This window comes from Crotalus tigris, unplaced genomic scaffold (assembly GCF_016545835.1).
Source record: "Crotalus tigris isolate CLP2741 ecotype Arizona unplaced genomic scaffold, ASM1654583v1 scf7180000019298.7629538967:1458412, whole genome shotgun sequence".
Taxonomy (NCBI): Eukaryota; Metazoa; Chordata; class Lepidosauria; order Squamata; family Viperidae; genus Crotalus; species Crotalus tigris.
The window spans coordinates 356,800-379,000 of record NW_024097474.1 but is presented as its reverse complement, the minus strand read 5'-3'; the positions used below and the strand labels follow the sequence as shown (position 1 = coordinate 379,000).

At 46.6% G+C, this 22,201-nt stretch overlaps 1 protein-coding gene and 1 pseudogene across 4 annotated transcripts in view; both read left to right on the top strand.

Moving 5' to 3' along the window:
- Nucleotides 1-20,805, top strand: part of PPP2R2C (protein phosphatase 2 regulatory subunit Bgamma) — a 30,842-nt gene extending 10,037 nt beyond the window's left edge. Inside the window, exons 2-10 of one of the 4 annotated variants that reach the window (XM_039361559.1) lie at nt 828-922; nt 7,098-7,195; nt 11,091-11,256; nt 12,130-12,242; nt 15,687-15,864; nt 16,810-16,974; nt 18,037-18,206; nt 19,161-19,252; nt 20,255-20,805. In XM_039361559.1, coding sequence (XP_039217493.1) covers nt 856-922; nt 7,098-7,195; nt 11,091-11,256; nt 12,130-12,242; nt 15,687-15,864; nt 16,810-16,974; nt 18,037-18,206; nt 19,161-19,252; nt 20,255-20,546 — 1,341 coding nt within the window. In that variant the 5' untranslated portion in view covers nt 828-855 and the 3' untranslated portion in view covers nt 20,547-20,805. The remainder of the gene's footprint in view (nt 1-827; nt 923-7,097; nt 7,196-11,090; nt 11,257-12,129; nt 12,243-15,686; nt 15,865-16,809; nt 16,975-18,036; nt 18,207-19,160; nt 19,253-20,254) is intronic. The other 3 variants (XM_039361558.1, XM_039361560.1, XM_039361561.1) reach the window with 3 other exon arrangements.
- LOC120316224 lies at nt 10,397-10,547 on the top strand (annotated as a pseudogene).
- Nucleotides 20,806-22,201: the final 1,396 nt, after the last annotated feature.

The window sequence follows — 22,201 nt, the reverse complement described above, 5'->3', positions numbered from 1 at the left end:
GGGTTAGGGTTGGGATTAGAGTTAGGGTTGGGATTAGGGTTAGGGTTGGGATTGGGGTTATGATTGGGGTTAGGGTTGGGATTGGGGTTAGGACTGGGGTTAGGGTTGGGATTACGGTTAGGGTTGGGATTAGGGTTAGGGTTGGGATTGGGGTTATGATTGGGGTTAGGGTTGGGATTGGGGTTAGGACTGGGGTTAGGGTTGGGATTATGGTTAGGGTTGGGATTAGGGTTAGGGTTGGGATTGGGGTTATGATTGGGGTTAGGGTTGGGATTGGGGTTAGGACTGGGGTTAGGGTTGGGATTAGGGTTAGGGTTGGGATTGGGGTTATGATTGGGGTTAGGGTTGGGATTGGGGTTGGGACTGGGGTTAGGGTTGGGATTACGGTTAGGGTTGGAATTGGGTTTAGGATTGAGGTTAGGGTTAGGGTAGGGTTGGGGTTGGGGTTAGGGTTGGGGTCAGGTTAGGGTTAGGGGTTAGGGTTAGGTCTGTTGCCTACTTCAACGGAGCAAAACAGGTCAGTTCTGCAATGGAGAGCCATTTAGATACTTGATCACTGGCACTCCGAAGAGTTATGAAGCAGATCCTGGGCAGGAAATGGCCCTCCCCTCTTTTCCTCCAACCCTACACAGTGGAAACAGAGATATGGCCATCCAGTCCTGGTCCCTGGAGCTGTGGAGGCAGAGTAGCTTTTCCACATCCTTTCTGCCAGAGAGAGGAGAGCACCATATCCTTGGCTGGAGGGAGGTGGCCCCATTTGATGTGCCTGCACCATGAAAGGTCCTGATTTGGAGCCCTGGAAATTGAGGTCCTCTCTTTCTCCACAGGAGTGGCATAGCATGGGCGGTGGCAGCCATGCACGCGTCCTTCCACTGCCATGCCAATGAGTCTCCACCCCCTGCGGAAGAGAGCACTTCTGGAGGTGAGTGGGAAGGAGTCCAGCCGCTGGGCGGAGGGACTTGGGAGCCTGTTCTAGGGCAGACCCCGTTCTCTTGTGGGCTTGCCAGGGGTCATACAGTCCCAGCCTTCCCTTGTGGAGCAACCGAGATGGAGAAAGCAGAAATGGGCATTTAAGTTAGGCCACACACACATTTCTACAGGGTCTAGGACAGCTCGCCACGGCCAACTCATCACAGCCCACGTGCCATTGCTAGGTCGCCACGGCCAACCCATCACAGCCCACTTGCCATTGACAGATTGCCACGGCCAACTCATCAGAGCCCACGTGCCATTGCTAGATCGCCATGGCCAACTCATCACAGCCCACGTGCCATTGCCAAATCGCCATGGCCAACTCATGAGAGCCCACTTGCCATTGCCAGATCGCCATGGCCAACTCATCACAGCCCACGTGCCATTGCCAGATTGCCACGGCCAACTCATCACAGCCCACGTGCCATTGCTAGATCGCCACGGCCAACTCATCACAGCCCACGTGCCATTGCCAGATCGCCACGGGCAACTCACCGTGGGACCACTCGCTGCAAGACAAGAATTACACTAATATGGAAGAAATGGCGGAATAGAGTCATTAAAAAAGGAAGGATGCCAAAGGAGGGGCAAAATGAAATGCGCCTGAGAAAAATTAAAATCGTGTTTTAGTGATTTTAAATAATTGAACCGAATGGTTGAATTGTGCCGTGGCGAATTCTTGCGTGGTGAGTCGTCTTGTGGCAAGCTGGCTGTGATGAGTTGGCCGTGGCGAGTTGTCCCATTCCGTTTCTACCAATGCCCCTCACTTAGTTCTGGACAGCCACTTGTCTGAAACGGTACAGGGTCTCCTGCTTGAGCAGGAGGCTGGACTAGAAGACCTCCGAAGTCCCTTCCAACTCTCTTATTGTGTAATTCTGTGATTTTCCTCCAAGCTGGTAGACACTGAAGCCGAGAATGTTCCGATTCTAGAGTCCATTTGCATCTGAATATCCCTCCTTGTATTCTGATAACCATTATAACCCTGGGCCGTCCAGGGCGATTTATAGACTTCCTGTTTCTTGAAAATTTGCTTTGCAGGAGGCCGGTGAACAAGATGAGCCGATGGCAGTTTCTAAGCATAAACCCCAAACTTCTTTTCTGTAAATTAAGCATGTCATCCTGAGTAATTCGAGAGCCTAAGAAACAAATAAGATAAAAGCCTGACGGGTAGAGAGGGAGAGCCACTGTTATCTGAAACGCAATAGCCCTGTTTTTGTCCACGTCTCTGCTCATTTCATCCTAGCTATGAATAAAACAGTTGTTACATTCCTAGGAGATACACAGAAATGTGAACAAAAGCAGTTGCAGAGTTTAGTCGGTTCGTCTCTACTTTTCGGGCTTTTAAATAGCAGGATAAAAAAAAATCTGCATTAAAAAAAAATCTTTGAAGGTCCAGTTCCTGGAGTTATCTGAGCTTGATTGCTTTTTTTGCAGATCATTCCCCCCCAGTGCGCTGATGATGCTTCCTAGCCTATAAATGAACTCTCCAATGAACTTAAGTGTCTGTACAGTTGGATGGACATTGTGTTGGAAAAGTGTTCATCCACGCTTTCTCATCCAGGAAGGGAAAAGCATCTTACGACAGGGAAAAAGATTAGTTTGGGGTCTCCAATATTTTCATTAATGAGTGGGATGGTCCCAAAGGTGCTTTTTTTCTCTGTTTTTCCTTGAAGACGTTTCACTTCTCATCCAAGCAGCTTCGTCAGTTCTGACTCAATGGTGGGGAATGGAAGGATGGAACCGAAGAAGCTTCTCAGATGGGAAGTGAAACGTCTTCAAGGAAAAACAAAGAAATTTTAGTTGCCTCTTGAAAAAGCACCTTGGTCTATAATAATAATAAAAAATAAAAATAAAAATAAAAAAAGAAACAGCACCTTGGGGACAACCATGATCTGGAGTCTGGACGACCGATAGGCGGGCGGGGCAATCCTTTTTCAACAGCGCCGATCATATGTAGATAAAAATTAAAGGGGTTCTCTCAACAAGGTCGAGAAATTGCCTGAAATGGATAGAATGAAATCTAACAGAGAAAAAAGAACTTCTTTTACGTAGGGGGGAAAAAAAATGTGCCTGTTAAGGATGGTAGCACGGTACTTGATTTAATAATGGTACTTGTGGAAAAAAAAAAAACTCGGACTACTAGCTGACTTACTGGCAGTTAGATGCGATGACTCTAAAGATAAATTCAGTTTTTGGCTTCAGTAGAAATATAACTTCCTAATTAGAGGTATTAACCGTTCCACTTCATTCTGGTTTGCTGAGGTCACATCTGACCTCAGAGAGAGCTGAGAGCTGATCAGTGGTGGGATTCAAATAGGTGAACAACTGGTTCTCTGTGTGGATGCCACTTCCGGAAGTCCATTCTGGGCCTGGGCAACAAAAAATTAGCTACTGGTTCTGACGAAGTGGTGCGAACTGGCAGAATCCCACCACTCTATCTATCTATCTATCTATCTATCTATCTATCTATCTATCTATCTATCTATCTATCTATCTATCTATCTCTATCTATCTCTATCTACCTATCTATCTATCTATCTATCTATCTATCTATCTATCTATCTATCTATCTATCTATCTATCTGTCATCTATCCATTCATCCATCCATCCATCCATCTATCCAGTGGTGGGATTCAAATATGTGAACAACCGGTTCTCTGCGTGGATGCCACTTCCGGGAGTCCATTCTGGGCCTGGACAAGAAAAAATTAGCTACCAGTTCTTTCGAAGTGGTGTGAACCGGCAGAATCCCACCTATCTATCTATCTATCTATCTATCTATCTATCTATCTATCTATCTATCTATCTATCTGTCATCTATCTGTCCATCCATCCATCCATCCATCTATCCAGTGGTGGGATTCAAATATGTGAACAACCGGTTCTCTGCATGGATGCCACTTCCGGGAGTCCATTCTGGGCCTGGACAAGAAAAAATTAGCTACCCGTTCTTTCGAAGTGGTGTGAACCGGCAGAATCCCACCTATCTATCTATCTATCTATCTATCTATCTATCTATCTATCTATCTATCTATCTGTCATCTATCTGTCCATCCATCCATCCATCCATCCATCCATCCATCTATCCAGTGGTGGGATTCAAATATGTGAACAACCGGTTCTCTGCGTGGATGCCACTTCCGGGAGTCCATTCTGGGCCTGGACAAGAAAAAATTAGCTACCCGTTCTTTCGAAGTGGTGTGAACTGGCTGAATCCCACCACTGGAGCTGATCCCAAGTCGGATTCAGAAAAATCAGAGCCAGTTCAGGAAAGTAGTGAGAATGATCAGAATGGGAAGAGAAATTGAAAAAGGGGATGGAGTTGTGTACCTCCAGTCTTGAGGGGGGAAAAAACACCGAATGGACCACGCACCGATGGGGGTCAAGATCCAGTCTCTCCTCTTCCAAAACACAGGACAGTGGATTTAATGAGCAGGAAGGCAGAGCCCCAACTGAATGTTAGGAAGAACACTTCCATCGCTTGGGAAGTTCCACCCGCTCATTCCGTTTAGAGTCTGGGAACGTCTCCGAATAGAAATTGAACGTCCTAAGGAGCCGAGATGGTAGATGACCTAGCCAAGGGCTCTCCACGCTTGGCCACTTTGTGGACTTCAAGTCCCAGAATTCCAGGGCTGGCTGAGGCATTTTGGGAGTTGAAGCCCACAAGTCTTCAAGTTGCCAGGTTTGGCCTAAAGCAGAGGTCCTCAAGCTGTTGGGCACCAGGGACTGCTTCCGTGGAGAGAGGTTTTTCCATGGACCGGAGGGTGCGTGGTTTTGTGTGCAGCCTGCAACCCGTGGATGGGGCTTTGCTTGTTTGTGCGGACCGGTTGCTGGCATGCCGTGGCCCGGAACCGATCCATGGACTGGGGGTTGGGGACCCCTAGCCTAAATTAAGATGCAAGATCTAAAGATCTCTCTACCAAGCCTTGCATTAATGGCTTTCCTTCAATTGGAAAGGAATGGCAGCGCCAGCAATAACATCCTGATCGTATCACAGGTCTTGGCAGCTCTCACAATGCACCCAGCCATGCTGTTTGGTTGCAAAATGGGGTCAGACTGTCAACTGCCTTCGCTTGATGTTGGCATCGTTTGCCCTGACCGTATCCTTGCCCGGCCCCAGACATGCATGTGTGAATGGACAGAGACCAGGGAGGATGGAGGTGCATGGGCATATGAAATGTATCAAGTGTATCAAGCGTAGGAAAAGTTACCAGTAAGGATGGGAATTGATAGGTTATCAGTGCCTGTAATTACAGGTAGTCCTTGACTTACAACGGTTCAGCATTGGAACAAAAGTGACATATGACTAGTTTTCACACTTACGACCGTTGCAGCCTCCCCTGGGTCACGTGATTCAAATCCGGACGCTTGCCCGCTGACTCAGAGTTATGACGGTGGCAGCCTCCCGAGGAGTCGCGTGATCCTCTTTTGCGACCTTCTGTCAAGCAAAGTCAAGGGTGGGGGGAGCCAAATTCACTTAACAACCGTGTCACTAACGGAACAACTGGAGCGATTCGCTCAGCAAGTGTGGCAGGACAGGTGATAAAACGGGAGTGAAACTCAACCAACGTCTCACTGAGCAGCGGAAATTTGGGGCCGTGGACTTGTCTGTGCTCGCTTTTGCAGATAACGTCCAATGAGGTAACAAAATGCAGGTTGCATTAATCAGTAATATGATTTGACCATTTGAGGACAACGGTCAGTGGATTCAACCTGAGAAGTAAGACGGGGAAGACAGTTGCAGAAAGTCAAATATTTTCAAATCAAACTGGGAAAAAAAAAAATCCAAACATCCCACATAGAGTAAGAATTCCTTATTTAGCCCCCACTTTAGAGAAATCTCTTATAAGTTTCCTAAAATTTCCTGACAGGGAGAACAATTAACCTGTGGAACAACCTGCCTCCAGAAGTGGTGAATGCTCCAACACTGGAGGTTTTTAAGAAGAGACTGGACAATCGTTCGTCTGAAATGGTATAGGGTTTCCTGCCTGAGCAGGGGGTTGGACTTGATGACCTCCAAGGTCCCTTCCAACTTTTATTATTATTATTATTATTATTATTATTATTATTATTATTATTATTATTATGGATCATCACACAGTCAGCCAGATGTTCAGACTGGATTTGGCATTTTGTCTATCTATCGGGTCCTTACCCAGGACCTGGGATAGGCAGATGTGGATTATTATTATTATTATCGATCATCGCACAGTCAGCCAGATGTTCAGACTGGATTTGGCGTTTTGTCTACCTATCGAGTCCTTACCCAGGACCTGGGATAGGCAGATGTGGATGATGAGGATGATGATGACGACGACGATGACGATGATGATGATTATTATTATTATTATTATTATTATTCTCCAACACTGGAAGTTTTTAAGATTGGAAAACCCCATGGTCTTTTCTATTCTATTCTATTCTATTCTAATTTTCCAATATCTATTCTAGTCTACCCTATTCTATTCTTCATTCCTCTATTCTATTCTATTCTATTCTATTCTATTCTATTCTATTCTATTCTATTCTATTCTATTCTATTCTATTCTATTCTATTCTATTCTATTCTAATTTTCCAATATCTATTCTAGTCTGCCCTATTCTATTCTTCATTCCTCTATTCTATTCTATTCTATTCTATTCTATTCTATTCTATTCTATTCTATTCTATTCTATTCTATTCTATTCTACTCTACTCTACTTTTATTCTATTCTATTCTATTCTCTATTCTCTATATTCTATTCTATTCTATTCTATTCTATTCTCTATTCTTCTCTGTCTTGTATAGTGGAGTCCCCTCATGGTCATTGCAGGGTCTCAGCTGGGTTTTGGGCTGAACTGGTTGGCATCAACAACGAGACCCTCTTGGGAGAGCTGAATGGAGCTGGAGTTTTCAAGCTACTGCTCCTGCTGCTCCTGCAGGGATGTAGTTCCTCCTCGTTGGAGAAAGGCCCACAGCTCTGCCTCCTCGTATTTACTCCAGAAAAGAAGGGAAGAGACAGTTGCATAATTTTCTGCTTTGTGGGAGTATCGGATCATTCTCTTACCAAATGCGCAGAATATTTCTGATTGACGCTGGCTGCATCGATGTAATTTGCTCTTGTTATTTTTTCCCTCCCACAGCTGATATTATTTCAACTATTGAATTCAACCAGACAGGGGAATTATTAGCAACAGGGGACAAAGGCGGTCGAGTTGTTATATTCCAGAGGGAGCCTGAGGTATGTTGTTTGTTGTTTTTCCTTTAAACATCTCCGGTTGTTGTCAGAGAAACGTTCTCCCTGAAGTGTTGACCTAGGCCAGAGGTAGGCCACCTTGGCTCTTTTACGACTCGTGGACTTCAACTCCCAGAATTCCTGAGCCAGCCATGCTGAGGGGAAAGGGAGAGGTTTCCAAGCTGAGCCAGGCTGGCTCAGGAATTCTGGGAGTTGAAGTCCACGAGTCATAAAAGAGCCAAGGTGGCCTAGCCCTGACCTAGGAGTAGGTCTGGGCCCAAATTCCAGGTACCCCAAAATCTCGTGTGTGCCTCCTGTCCCCAAGTGCCAGAGTTTGCTTTAGTGGGAGTTTTGCTTTCAGATTTGGTCGTTATTTGTTGCCAATGCTGTACTTGAAAAGCCCTCACTTGCCGAGTCCTTTGAAAAACTGGCAAAGGATTGTTCAGAGGGTTGCACTGAAGGAGAAGCGAACTGGGGCAGAGGAATGGCGTGAAATCCTGCAGCGGAGGGATTGCATTTTTTTTTTTTGTAAGAAGTGCTTATGCAAGTTAGAGGAATGCTCCCCCACAGAAGGCAGGAGAAGAATTACTCTCCTGGGAGTGCACAAATAACTTCTAGAAAGGCAGAGGCAGAGCACAACAAGGGTGGGATAAGGGACCAGGTGTTGATCCATTGACGCAGATTGGAAGCCAAGGTCTTGGTGAGAGGGCCTTGGTGCTCTCGGAGCTTGGTTGCTACTGGTGATGCTACCCAGTTTGGGTCATGGAACGTCTGCAAGAAAAGCATCAAGCTCAGAGAACACCAAGGACCCCACAGTCCTCCTCCTCCTCCTCCCCCTTCCAGCACTGATGATGTTACCTAGTTGGGTCATGAAATGTCTTCAAGAAAACAAGTAAACTCAGGGAGCACCAAGGACCCCTCATTTCAACACTGAGTTACAAATATTCCCCTTTACCAGATCTTGGTGTTCTGGAGCAAAACCTGGAAGCAGGTAGCTTGGAGACACTTTGGTCTATTCTAAAGAATATAGAATATAGAATATGGAAAGGAAGGGAAGAGAGGAGAGGAGAGAATAAATACCGTATATGCCGGCGTATAAGACGACTTCCGGAAGCGCTAAACTCGGCGCCAAAGACGGGGGTCGTCTTATACGCCGAGTCGTGTTATACGCCGGAAATACTGGTAGTTTCCGGCGTATAAGACGACGTTCTAGGAATGCGGCTCGGTGATAAAGATGGGGGTCATCTTATACGCCGGGTCGCCTAATACGGCATCTACGGTATAGAAGAATAGAACAGAACAGAATAGAACATAATTTTTTTATGAATGGACACACAAGGACTTTGTCTCCGGTGCAGAAGCTCTCAGCGTACATGCAAGCAACAAGGTGATAGGTCATAAATCATAAGTCAGAATTAAAATCATTAATCATCAGATACAAAGAACGGGATAAATCATAAGATACCAATAGGAGAAGGTATTAGGAAAGACGAGAAGATGAGAAGGATAATAGCAATACAGCCCTACTACATGGGTAAATATCTTTAGGCACGAGACAGTGCTGTGGGAATTAGGTGTTCAGCAGAATGATGGCACGGGGGAAAGAAACTATCTTTGTGTCTAGTTGTTTTGGCATGCAATGCCCTGTAGCAGCATCCCAGAAGGGAGAAGCTGAAATCCTTTGTGTCCAAAATGTGAGGGGTCTGTAGATATTTTCTCAGCCCTCTTTCTGACCCGCACAATATACAGGTCCTCCATGGAAGGCAGGCTGGTTGCAATTGCTTTTTTCTGCAGTCCTAAGTATCGGTTGAAGTCTGTCCCGGTCCTGTTTGGTTGCTGTGCCAAACTAGACAGGGAGGTGCAGATTTGATAATATCTCTGTAAAACTGTGTCAGCAGGCCCTTGTGTCTACAGTCCAGCACGAGAACACATAGGGAATTCATTCCCCACCACAACATTCCCGGGGCCAGGCTGTCCTTGGCTGCGCTTATCAGCCAGAAAACGTCCCTTCGATGAGAGGTAGCGGAAGGTGCAGGATCGGCTGGGAGGGCAGGGTCCTGAGGAAGAGTCCTGCAGGTACACAAAAGTGCAAGGAAGTGTTTGCGCTCTGCTCATGCCACACAAAAGTGGTGTGTTTGATGGTGTAAGGGAGAGCCCAAAAGCTGCATTGCAGTGCTCAATGTGCAATCCGTGGGGGAACCGTCGCTAACTAGATATGCAGTGGGAAGTCTCAGACGTGCGTGTCAGCTTGGACAATCCCTTCCAGGCACAGTCATAAATAAATCCCATCTGTCCGCCCCATTTCTTAGACTCCGCCTGAGCAGATGAGTATTTCCGCCTAATATTCTTCTTGCAATGGTAGAATTTATCCCAGATTTCAAAATATTCTGATCCACTTTTCTCTTTCAGTTCCGTCGTAAGCCCGTCCATTTCAGCACAAGATAGTATTTTATGCAGTTATCTCTTCATCTGAAGGAGTTTCTTTGTTCTTCCGTTTTTGCGCAAATGCCAGTCGAGCAGCGGTCAAAATGTGCAACATCAAGGAGACTATCCCCTTATCGTATTTCTCTGTGGTTATGCCCAGTAAAAAGAGTTCAGGTTTTAGCTCTATCGCCAACATTAATATTTCTTTCAGCCATTTTCTTATCCTATTCCAATAATCACAGGCTTTAGGACAGACACGTCAAACACAAGGCCCGGGGGCCGGATGCAGCCCGTGAAGTGGTTTCATGTGGCCCGCGAAGCCATCCTGGAAACAGTGAGGGAATGCCCCTCTCTGCCTTGGCTAGCCAGCCGGGAGCCAATGTACAATTTTGTGGTGGCCATCTATGCTGAAACGCATTCAGTCTTAGCTCCACAAGGCCGTCTAGAAACAGCAAGGGACCGGCCTGCCGCGTCGGCCTCGCCCGCTGGGTGCATGCTGCGGAGGTGTCCCCCTTTGTGAGGAATGAAGAAATGGACCATGCCTTGGCGCTTGCCCCGATCCCACCCCCTTCTACCAGAGACCCTCAGATCTGTCCCACTCCTGCCTAGGCCCCCACAGGCACCCTTGACGCGAACGATGTAGAGCTGGCCATGCCCACCCAGTAGGCCACACCCACTCCATCCACGCCCACCCAGTAGGCCACACCCACCCTGGCCACACGCCCCCCCCCCCAAGGCAACCGCAATGCTGATGCGGCTCTCCATGAAATTGAGTTTGACACAATCGCTTCTCGGCCTTTTGGCTAAGATCAAGTGAAGTATCTGTTCTTATCAGTTCACAAGAAAAATATATTTCGGTTTGGAGAAGATGGATTGATTATATTCAAAAGAAATATGCGACTGAAAAGTATTATCTTGCTTATGAGTAGATTTTAGATTATTTTTAATAGTTCAATATGGTTGAATTTATATTATTTTGAGTATTATGGTTTAATTATATTATTATTTTTGTTTTTAATTTGTTAATGCTTGTTTTGAAAAGGAGTTAAAGTGTGTTATGGATTTGATTGATAGTATAGTCGGGTTATGTTAGTTAGTTAGATTATGTTCGTTTATTTTTCACCCTGTAATCAGCTCTGGGAAGTGGGGGGGGGGAAGGGGTGGGAGGGGTCTGAGTTATAATGTATTAAATTTGTAAAACTTTTAATAAAAAAGAAAGAAATTGAGTTTGACACCCCTGCTTTAGGACATTCCCACCACATGTGGCAATGAGTCCCTATTGCTATTTTACATTTCCAACATATAGGTGAAAGATTTGGGCCCATTTTGGCTAACCTCGTAGGTGGGAAATGCCATCTGTAAAACATATTATAGAGATGTTCCTTATAAGACGTAGCTAAAGCAAGTTTCTTGTTTCTTTCCCACAATTCTTGCCAGATATGAAGATCAGTCGTGTTTTTTTTTTTCTTGTCTGCAGAGCAAAAACGCACCGTACTGCCAAGGCGAGTACAATGTTTACAGCACCTTCCAGAGCCACGAGCCTGAATTTGACTATTTGAAGAGTTTGGAAATAGAGGAAAAAATAAACAAGATAAAATGGTTGCCCCAGCAGAACGCAGCCCACGCTCTTCTCTCGACCAACGGTAAAACCGTAGGGTTATCTCTGACGAGAGTCTGGCGGGTAGATTTCAGGTTTTAGACCAGTGGTTCTCAAGCTGTGGGTCGGGACCCCATTTGGGGTCGAACGACCATTTCGCGGGGGTCGCCAAACAATGCAGTCCGCCATTTTTTTTCCCCTTTTCCTTAGCTGTGCTACTCCCTTTTATTCTATTGGCTTTTGAAAGCCAATAGAATAGACTCTCTTGAATAGAGTCTAATTCTATTGGTTTTCAAAAGCCAATAGGAATTGTCCAGGCTGTCTCTGCCCTGCTGAGCCCGCCAAAAGTCCCATTCTGCAAACGGTGCTGCACCGGTTGAGTAGTCCTCGATTTACGACCGGTTGAATAGTCCTCGACTTACGACCAGTTGGGGGTCGCGGCATTAAAAAGGTTGAGAACCACTGTTTTAGACAGTTGTTCAGTGAATTTTGCCCCCCTTTACGACCTTCCTTGCCATCGTCATCAAGTGAATCGCTGCCGTAGTTATGTAAGTCACACGGCCGTTAAATGAATCTGGCTTTCCCCATGGACTTTGCCGGTCAGAAGGTCGCCAAAGGGGATCACGTGACCCCGGGACAGTGCGACCGTCATAAATACGAGTCAGTTGCCAAGCATCTTGATTTTTGGTCACGCGACCCTGGGGAATGCTGCAAGGGTCGTTAAGTGTGAAAAATGGTCACAAAATTGGGGGCAGGTTGAAGTTGCAACTTTTTCCAGTGCCGTCGTAACTTTGAATCGCCCATAAACCAACTGTCGTAAGTCGAGGACCGTGTTACGTTTAAAAACAAGCGAGGATACCAAAAGACGAATGTGCTTCCTTTTAATAATAACTACGATGGCTTTTTGGTTTGTTTGCAGATAAAACTATTAAACTGTGGAAGATTACCGAGCGAGATAAGAAACCCGAGGGATATAATTTAAAAGATGAGGCAGGAAAACTGAAGGAAGTTTCAACAGTGACCTCACTTCAGGTGCGTGCTTGGAATTTCCCCGTTCCCCCCCCCCTTGTTTAGATTATAATTCTTTTGTTTAAAATACCTGTTGCATGTATGTCCCAAAGGTGGTTTTTTTTCAGGAGGCCACTGGACTTTTTGGGTTTTTTCTGAAGACGTTTCGCTTCTCATCCAAGAAGCTTCTTCAGATTCTGACTGGATGGTGGGGAACGGAAGGATTTATTCTCCTCGCAGGCAGCTGGTCATTTGCATTCTTTTAAAAGAGACGTGGAGGCCGCTTGGAGGTTTACCTGCAACCTCAGGGTCACCTGCGTGGTGCAAATAGATGTGGAGCCTTCTTGACTGCAGGATGTTTTTTCTGCCCTGGGTCCCTTCAGTGTGGGAGACAGGCACAGGCTGTTGGGGATGAGGACACAGACAAACCTCCAAGTGGCCTCAACGACTCTCTAAAAGAATGCAAATGACCAGCTGTCTGCAAGGAGTATAAATCTCCCCATTTTCCACCACCCAGTCAGAGCTGAAGAAGCTTCTGGGATGAGAAGCAAAATGTCTTCAAAGAAAAACAAGAAAGTCCAGTTGACAAGGCACCACCGAGGACACAGATAAACCTCCAAGTGGCCTCAACGACTCTCGAAAAGGAGACAAATGACCAGCTGTCTGCAAGGAGTATAAATCCTTCCCTTCCCCATCCAGTCAGAGCTGAAGAAGCTTCTGGGATGAGAAGCGAAATGTCTTCAAAGACAAGCAAGAAAGTCCAGTTGACAAGGCACCACTGAGGACACAGATAAACCTCCAAGTGGCCTCAACGACTCTCGAAAAGGAGACAAATGACCAGCTGTCTGCAAGGAGTATAAATCCTTCCCTTCCCCATCCAGTCAGAGCTGAAGAAGCTTCTGGGATGAGAAGCGAAATGTCTTCAAAGACAAGCAAGAAAGTCCAGTTGAAAAGGCACCACTGAGGACACAGATAAACCTCCAAGTGGCCTCAATGACTCTCTAAAAGAATGCAAATGACCAGCTGTCTGCAAGGAGTATAAATCTCCCCATTCTCCACCACCCGGTCAGAGCTGAAGAAGCTTCTGGGATGAGAAGCGAAACATCTTCAAAGAAAAACAAGAAAGTCCAGTTGCTTCCTTGAAAAAGCACCTTTGGGACAACCCTGACCGGGCTGATGGAGAATCTCCATAGACATATCTTTCTTGCATGGTTTCGGTTCAGAGGGAGCCCTTTAGCAGAAGTTAAATAGCCTCTGAACAGGATTTGAGTCTATTTATTCATTCTAGTTCGCATATTTACTTGTTAATCTTATTGCATGGATGTAACTCTGTACTGGGGCCCGGGAATGTGATCTTAACTCCTGCTGCAGAGGGCTGACCCGATCCAAAGCAGAACTGAAGTGGAAGTGAAGTGAGAGTTTGGTGGTGCAAATTCTATTCACCGACAAAGCATCAAATTTAGCAAAAAAAAAAAAAAAATCTATCCGTTGTGAATAGCTAAAACATATGAAGAACGGTTGCTGGAATTGGGGGTGTCTAGTTTAATGAAGAGTAGGACGAGGGGGGACAGGATAGCAGTGTTCCAGTATCTCAGGGGCTGCCCCAAAGAAGAGGGAGTCAAGCTATCCTCCAAAGCACCTGAAGGCAGGACGAGAAGCAACGGATGGAAACTAACCAGGGAGAGAAGCAACCTAGAACTAAGCAGAAATTTAATTATCAACCAGTTGCCAAGTGTCTGAATGTTGATCACATGATCCTGGGGATGCTACAGAGGTTGTAACTGTGAAAAACAGTCATTTTTTTTCAGTGCCATTGTAACTTTGAACGGTCGCTAAATGAACTGTTGTACATCGAGGAGTACCTCTAGTATCTGTTCCCCTTGTGAAGACCTCAGCCTTGTGGAATTATTCTCTTTGACTTTGGACCAGAGAGCAGCCTTGCTTTGGACTCCTTTGATTGGGTGTTGGGGGTACACCAGGATCTCTCCTTTCCACCGATGGCTGCATTCTTTCCTGGAGACATCAAAGCTCTTTATTATGTAATCATTTTGGAGTCAGTGGTCTCCCAGGTGCCCAGCTGGTCTCTTTGTCCATTTTTCCTCTCAGTTTACCCTCTTCCTGCAATGTCTCCTGGGACATGTAGTCCATGGCTACTACCTATTATGAAGCAAGAGAACCAGTGGTGGGATTCAGCTGGTTCGCACCAGTTCGGCAGAACCGGTAGCTAATTTTTTGTTGCCCAGGCCCAGAATGGACTTCCAGAAGTGGCATCCACACAGAGTTAACCGGTTGCTCACATAGTTGAATCCCACTCTTCCTTTTTTCCTTCCTTCCTTCCTTCCTTCCTTCCTTCCTTCCTTCCTTCCTTCCTTCCTTCCTTCCTTCCTTCCTCCCTCCCTCCCTCCCTCCCTCCCTTCCTTTCTTCCTTCCTGTGGTGGGATTCAGCCAGTTTGTACCAGTTCAGTAGAACCAGTAGCTAATTTTTTGTTGCCCAGGTCCAGAATGGACTTCCAGAAGTGGCATCCATACAGAGTTAACCGGTTGTTCACATATTTGAATCCCATCATTCCTTCCTTCCTTCCTTCCTTCCTTCCTTCCTTCCTTCCTTCCTTCCTTCCTTCCTTCCTTCCTTCCTTCCTTCCTTCCTTCCTTCCTGTGGTGGGATTCAGCCGGTTTGCACCAGTTCGGCAGAACCGGTAGCTAATTTTTTGTGGCCCAGGCCCAGAACGGACTTCCAGAAGTGGCATCCACACAGAGTTAACCGGTTGTTCCCATATCTGAATCCCACCACTGCTGAGAATTTCACAATTCGCTGGCATAATTCCACCTGGCCACTGAAAGAATTCATCATGTAGGTGTCATGCTCAGTGGGGGAAAGTATAAAAGAAAACTATACTGGCATTATAAAAATCCATGTGATCAGGCCTGGGACTTATCTTTTAAAATGTCTAGTGCCGTGTGTTGTCAAGCTAGACTACATGTTTGTTTTTCAGATATCGGGTGTTTTTTTTTTTTTCAAAAACGTTGTGTCGGTAGTCCTCAACTTACGACCACCGCTGAGCCCAGAATTTGTGTTGCTAAGTGAGAAATGTGTTAAGTGAGTTTTGTCCCATTTGACGACTTTTCTTCCCACCTTTCCCACTAATTGCAGTTGTTCAATTAGTAATCCAGTTGTTTAGTGAAGCTGGCTTCCCCCCATGGACTCTGCTTGTCACAAAATGGGATCACATGACCCCAGGGGGGACATTGCAACTGTCACAAACATGAGTCAGTCGCCAGGTGTCTGGATGCTGCCACGGTCGTAAGGTCGAAAAGTCAGTTTTTTCAGTGCCGTTGTAACTTCAGACGGTCACTAAATGAACTTGTTGTAAGTCGAGGACCACCTGTACGGCACGCCACCTTCCGAGGCCCCTCAAAGAAGAAACCTACACTTTTGAAGTTAATGCATGAGTGTATTTATTCGCGCAGGTGCCTGTCCTGAAGCCCACGGACTTGATGGTGGAAGTCAGCCCCAGGAAAGTGTTTGCAAATGGCCACACCTACCACGTCAACTCCATTTCGGTGAACAGCGATTGTGAGACTTACATGTCTGCCGACGATCTCAGGATTAACCTTTGGCATTTGGCCATTACCGACCGGAGCTTTAGTATCCTTGGGATGGCTTACTCTGATCCTGTGAAAAGGTGGGATCGGCCGTAGATTTCATGCATCTGAGAAGCAAAACAAATGCCGGTGGCCCGTGCAAGCATTCTTTATTTCTCCGTTATACACATAAAGAGTCCTACTCCCCCTCCCAAACAACTATCTCTTTTTTCTCACGCACGCCGAGTTTACAACAACAAGGCCTGTCCTTGTTCAGCTGCCTTGTCTGCTGCCCTTACAGATCCCTCTGTCTCTCTCACGGAGGCTATCCCTTTCCCTGGAACACCTGATTCCCTCTTGCGTAGACGTGAGCTCCTCTTTTTTTCTCCCAGACACACTAAGAGAGGAACGTGCCCATTACTCTCCCCTCCGTAACCCACATACGAAAATATTGTTATAAAAATTATTGGCTGTAGACCAGGGGTGTGGAACAAGGGCCTTGTGGACTTCAACTCCCAGAATTCCTGAGCAGCAGGGGTGGAGAACAATAGTCCTTTTATAGCTTGTGGACTTCAACTCCCAGAATTCCTGAGCCAGCAGGGGTGGGGAACGATGGCCCTTTTCTGACTTGTGGACTTCAACTCCCAGAATTCCTGAGGCAGCCATGTTGGCTCAGCAATTCTGGGAATTGAAGTCCACAAGTCATCAAAGGGGCCATCGTTCCTCACCTCTGCTCTAGACAATGAAAGTCTACGATTGTGGTGGAATAGCCAGCTGGACTGGAGGGAAGGTGTTAAGAGAGGGCTGAGCTTGGAGTCCTTGCGCTGCAGAGAGCAGCGATCGCTACAGAATCCCACAAGCCTTATCCGACCATTCCCGAGAGGATGCAGTCAGTCTGGCAAGATTCTCGTAGTACAGGTACCTAGCAATAAAGGCTCCCGCGTGTTCACGAGACGTTCTGGTTGCTGGCACCCGACAGTGATTTTCCTTAACCCGCCTTCCCACGCAGACATTGTGGACATAAAACCCGACAACATGGAGGACTTGACCGAAGTCATCACTGCCTCTGAGTTCCACCCCCACCACTGCAACCTCTTTGTCTACAGCAGCAGCAAGGGGTCCCTACGGCTGTGTGACATGCGGGCCTCGGCGCTCTGCGACAAGCATTTCAAGCGTAGGTTACGGAGCCCGCTTCTCCGCAAGCTTTCAGTGAGGCAGCAGTGCCCGGCGAGACTTTTTGTTGGGGGGGGCATCCAAAAGGTCCTTGGGTTGACTTGAGAAGGATGAGGGTACCGGGACTTCGGCACCATCTTAGCTGCAAGACGGGGGCGGGCAGATTTGTAATTATTATGAGCGTCAGAGATGTCTAGATGAGGTTCGTTCTCCGAGCTTGCCGGTTGGCTTCCAAACGTTTCATTACCAGGCTGGGTAACATCTTCAGCCGTGTTGAGGTGAAGATGTTACCCAGCCTGGTAACGAAATGCTCGGAAACCAACCCACTAGCTCGGAGATCGAGCTTTCAGCCTCACCCTACACCCGAGCTACAGAGATTTGCCACTATTGCACGTCTAACTAGGTTTAGCTTTGTTTGACCAGAAAATGATGCTTGCAAGGGCAGCTCTTTAGCAAATTTTGAGCTGAGGGACTTTTGGCAAGAGACGGACTCCACCCCACAAGACCTGGAAAGGGTGAATTTGAGGCGAGGCTTCCTTTTATGTGCATTGCAAGTGGAGAGTTGCAGATATTTATTTATTTATTTTTATTTATTTATTTATGAGACTTATATACCGCTTTAAGTGCAAGCACTCTCTAAGCGGTGTACACCAGTAAGCAATGTATATATATATATATATATTTACATTGCCCCCAACAATCTGGGTCCTCATTTTACCTACCCCGGAAGGATGGGAGGCTGAGTCAACCTTGAGCCAGTGAGATTTGAACCGCTGACCTGTTGAACACAGTCAGCTAAAGTGGCCTGCAGTACTGCACTCTGACTGCTGCGCCACCTCGGCTCGGATATTTCACAAAAGGAGAAATGTTAAATGTCGTACAAGCAGCAGCTGTGTAGAAATGTGACATACTTATCCTGAATTCTTTTCTTTCTTTCTTTCCTTCCTTTCTTTCCTCCCTCCTTCCCTCCCTCCCTACCTTCCCTTCTTCCTTCCTCCCATCCCTTTTCCTTCTCTCCGTCCTTCCTCCCTCCCTCCCTGCCCTTCTTTCATTCCTTCCCCAGTTTTTGAAGAACCAGAAGATCCTGGGAGCCGTTCCTTTTTCTCAGAAATTATTTCTTCGGTGTCCGATGTAAAATTCAGCCACAGTGGGCGCTACTTGCTAGCGAGGGATTACCTCACTGTCAAAGTTTGGGATCTGAATATGGAAACGAAGCCTATAGAAATGTATCAGGTATTTCTCCGTCTTTTTATGTACCCAACCGCGCAAGTGATGCGACTGGCTATGTGTTAACTCCGTCATTGTGCCAAAGAGGTCTGTCCACACGAGGAATATTCGGTCACAGAGGGGCTGGGATGTGGGCTGCTCTTTTTCACCCAGCCCACCCACCCCGGGAGGCCCTCTTGGCCTGACTGAAGCAAGGGAAGAGCATGTTACTAACTCAACAACCGCAGTGATTCGCTTAACAAATGTTGCAAGGAAAGTCGTAAACTGGGACGAAGCTCGCTTAACAAACTTCTCACTTAGCAACACAAATTCTTTTGTGTTCTTTGAAGAGTTTCATCTGTCGGAACCGTGACATGTCGGACCAGTCATTGGCCTGACCAGCGGGGACCCTGTCTGGCATTGGGGCTCCTGAGCCTCAGTTGATAAGTGGGTTCCAGAGATGCCGTATGGCATATAATTTGTCCTTCTCAGTAATCGGGGTGTGTGTGTGTGTGTGTGTGTGTGTGTGTGTGTGTGTGTGTGTGTGAATGCAAAGTGGTTGGAACACCCAGCAAAGTACAGTAAGTGGCTAGCTGAACTAATGAACGCAATCTTGAATCAACCCCTAAAACAAGATTTCAGAAGGCGGGGTTTGATAATTAGAAACACAGGTACCCAATCAGAAATCGATGAACAATTAAGGATCACTGATGATTTACCCTTAGAACAGAACTTATCTTAGAATAGAATCCACTGGAATTAGGTGGCCCATCAATTGAAGTAAATAAGAATAATATTTTAAAAAACAAAAAACAAAACACACACCGTCGGAAATAGAATCCCTGCTCAACATTGTCTGTATACGCAAGCAAAGATATTGCAATGGAATTTGGACTGGCATGTTGGGAACCGTGGCTGTAAGGGCTACGGATAAATAGTCTGACCTCGGATAATGGCCTTCTTCTTTTCTGCACCCAACAGATTCATGATTACCTTAGAAGCAAGTTGTGTTCTCTCTCCGAAAACGACTGCATCTTTGACAAATTTGAATGTGCGTGGAACGGGTCCGACAGGTAATAGCGATAGCACTTAGACTTATATATTGCTTCAGTGTTTTGCAGCCTTCTCTAAGTGGCTTACAGAGTCAGCCTGTTGCCCCCACAACAATCTGGGTCCTCATTTGACTGACCTTGAGAGGATGGAAGGCTGAGTCAACCTTGAACTGGTCAGGATTGAACTGTTGGCAGTGGACAGAGTCAGCCTGCAATACCGCATTCTAACCACTGTGTGCCACCACGGCTCTGTAATGCCTGTATAGATGGCACATTTAATGTCTGTCAATCACTCATCTGCCACTTGCCAGCTGTTCTTTGGCCCAACCAGGAAGTGTCTTTGCTTGGTTCCTACTAGCCACCTTTGAAAAGCTGCTGGACCTGAGTTACCGGCTGGCTAAAGGACAGCGGCCAAGTGGCAGATGAGTGATTGACAGTCCCTCTAAGAACACGTGCAGGGTTACCTCCACAGCAAAAAAAAAAAAGGACTTGGAAGAAAGAAAGAAAATACTCCATTAAAAGAAGAAAAGCTGGCCTGAAACTAACTTTCCTGGGGCCGACGATGAGACGAAGGCAACAAATCGCCTGCCATGTCCCAACCTTCAAGCAGTGGAACTCCTCAATCTGTCCTTGACTATCTCACCCTTCAAAGTGGGCCTCAGTTCCCATGCATGGTGGTGGCATCAAAGCCTGCTTTCTTTGCTGCGTGGGGGCTGGGTCCTCGGAGGAAGGGGCGCTGCACAACCAGGCCAGCAAAGTGCAGCTTCCATGTTCATTCTGGGGAGGGGACTTCATCCCTCCCCCCCTTTCATAGCTGCAACCCAAGCAGGTTGTGTGTAGGAGGACAACTTAATGCGACAGTCCTCTCTCTTCATTATGAACCTTGTAGAGTCAGCATTTTCCACCTGCAGATGTCGCGTTAATGCAAACATCATGTTGGCAGCCCTCCCACATGGGGTGTGTGAGGAATTTCCCTTCCTTCCTGGCCAGCTACTAATCTCACGGCTCTTCTTTCTTCTGCAGTGTCATCATGACCGGGGCCTACAACAACTTTTTCCGAATGTTTGACCGGAACACGAAGCGCGACGTGACTCTGGAGGCCTCCCGCGAGAACAGCAAACCCCGGGCGATCCTGAAGCCTCGCCGTGTGTGCGCCGGGGGCAAGAGGCGGAAAGACGATATCTGCGCCGACAGCCTGGACTTCACCAAAAAGATTTTGCACACAGCCTGGCATCCCACGGAAAACATCATTGCTATTGCGGCCACAAACAATCTGTACATCTTTCAAGACAAAATGAACACGGAAGTGGATTAGGATTCCTCTGGAGAGACACGGCTTTGGACACGTGACCGATACAGCTACTTGACTGACAAGAGAAAGGCCTTTATTGGGAAGTGAGCACCCTGCAGATCAATGGAGCTTACTCCCCAATGAAGGTCTGCAGCAATAAGATGTGTTGAGAGGGATGGATTATTCCATGACCCACCACCCAGTCCTTTGGCGACCACTCTATATTTTAATTCATTGCAACCGCCACACAGTCATCTCAGAATAAATTCTCCTTATGACCAGGTGGCTGGCGTCTGTTTCATTACTAATCATTTTATTCCCGTTTCTGAAAGACTCTTGGGTGTTCACAGGGTGGCTGGAAAGCCGTTCCATCCAAAGCAAGGTTGTTCAACATGGCGCTTGTGATCAGATGTCATAAGCCCAACATGATGCTGGGGTAAAGATATGGCACCTGGCTTCATCCTGTCGCCCCAGCTAGCCTTGAGGAAAAAAAACTTAAAACGAGGAAACTCTTAAAATATAATTGGTATCCTCAGTTCAGAGAGTTGGCTTGGGATGTTGGTGGCCTTCTGCAAATTTCTTGGATTTGCTGTCCTCCCAATCTCAGACAAACCCTAATAATTAGAAATAATAATAGTAATAAAGTTGGAAGGGACCTGGGAGGTCATCTAGTCCAACCCCCTGCTCAGGCAGGAAACCCTATCCCATTTCAGACAAATGGCTGTCCAGTCTCTTCTTAAAGACTTCCAGTGTTGGAGCATTCACCGCTTCTGGAGGCAGGTGGTTCCACTGGTTAATTGTTCTAACTGTCAGGAAGTTTCTCCTTAGTTCCAGGTTGCTTCTCTCCTTGATTAGTTTTCACCCGTTGCTTCTTGTCCTGCCTTCAGGCGCTTTGGAGAATAGCTTGACTCCCTCTTCTTGGGGCAGCCCCTGAGATATTGGAACACTGCTATCATGTCCCCCCTTGTCCTTCCCTTCGTTAAACTAGATATACCCAATTCTAGCAACCATTCCTTATATGGTGTCGTGTCTCTCCCCCTCTATTGAGAGGGTAGTTCTAGGTTGCTTCTCTCCTTGATGAGTTTCCACCCGTTGCTTCTTGTCCTGCCTTCAGGCGCTTTGGAGAATAACTTGACTCCCTCTTCTTTGGGGCAGCCCCTGAGATATTGGAACACTGCTATCGTGTCCCCCCTCGTCCTTCTCTTCATTAAACTAGACATACCCAATTCCAGCAACCGTTCCTTATATGTTTTAGCCTCCAGTCCCCTGATCCTCTTTGTTGCTCTTCTCTGCACTCTTTCTAGAGTCTCAACATCTGTTTTACATCCTGGTGACCAAAACTGGATGCCGTATTCCAAGTGTGGCCTTCCCAAGGCCTTGTAAAGTGGCATTAACACTTCAGGTGACCTTGATTCTATCCCTCTGTTAATGCAGCCCAGCACTATGTTGGCTTTTTTGGCAGCTGCAGCACATGGCTGGCTCCTATTTAAGTGATTGTCCACTAGGACTCCAAGGTCCCTCTCACAATTACTACTATTGAGCAAGGTACCCCCTATACTATACCTGTGCATTTGATTTTTCTTGCCTAAATATAGAACCTTACTTTGATGAATAATTGAATAATGGTGAATAACTGGGCAAGGCTCTCTCTTTATTTAAACTAGGCTAATGAAAGACAG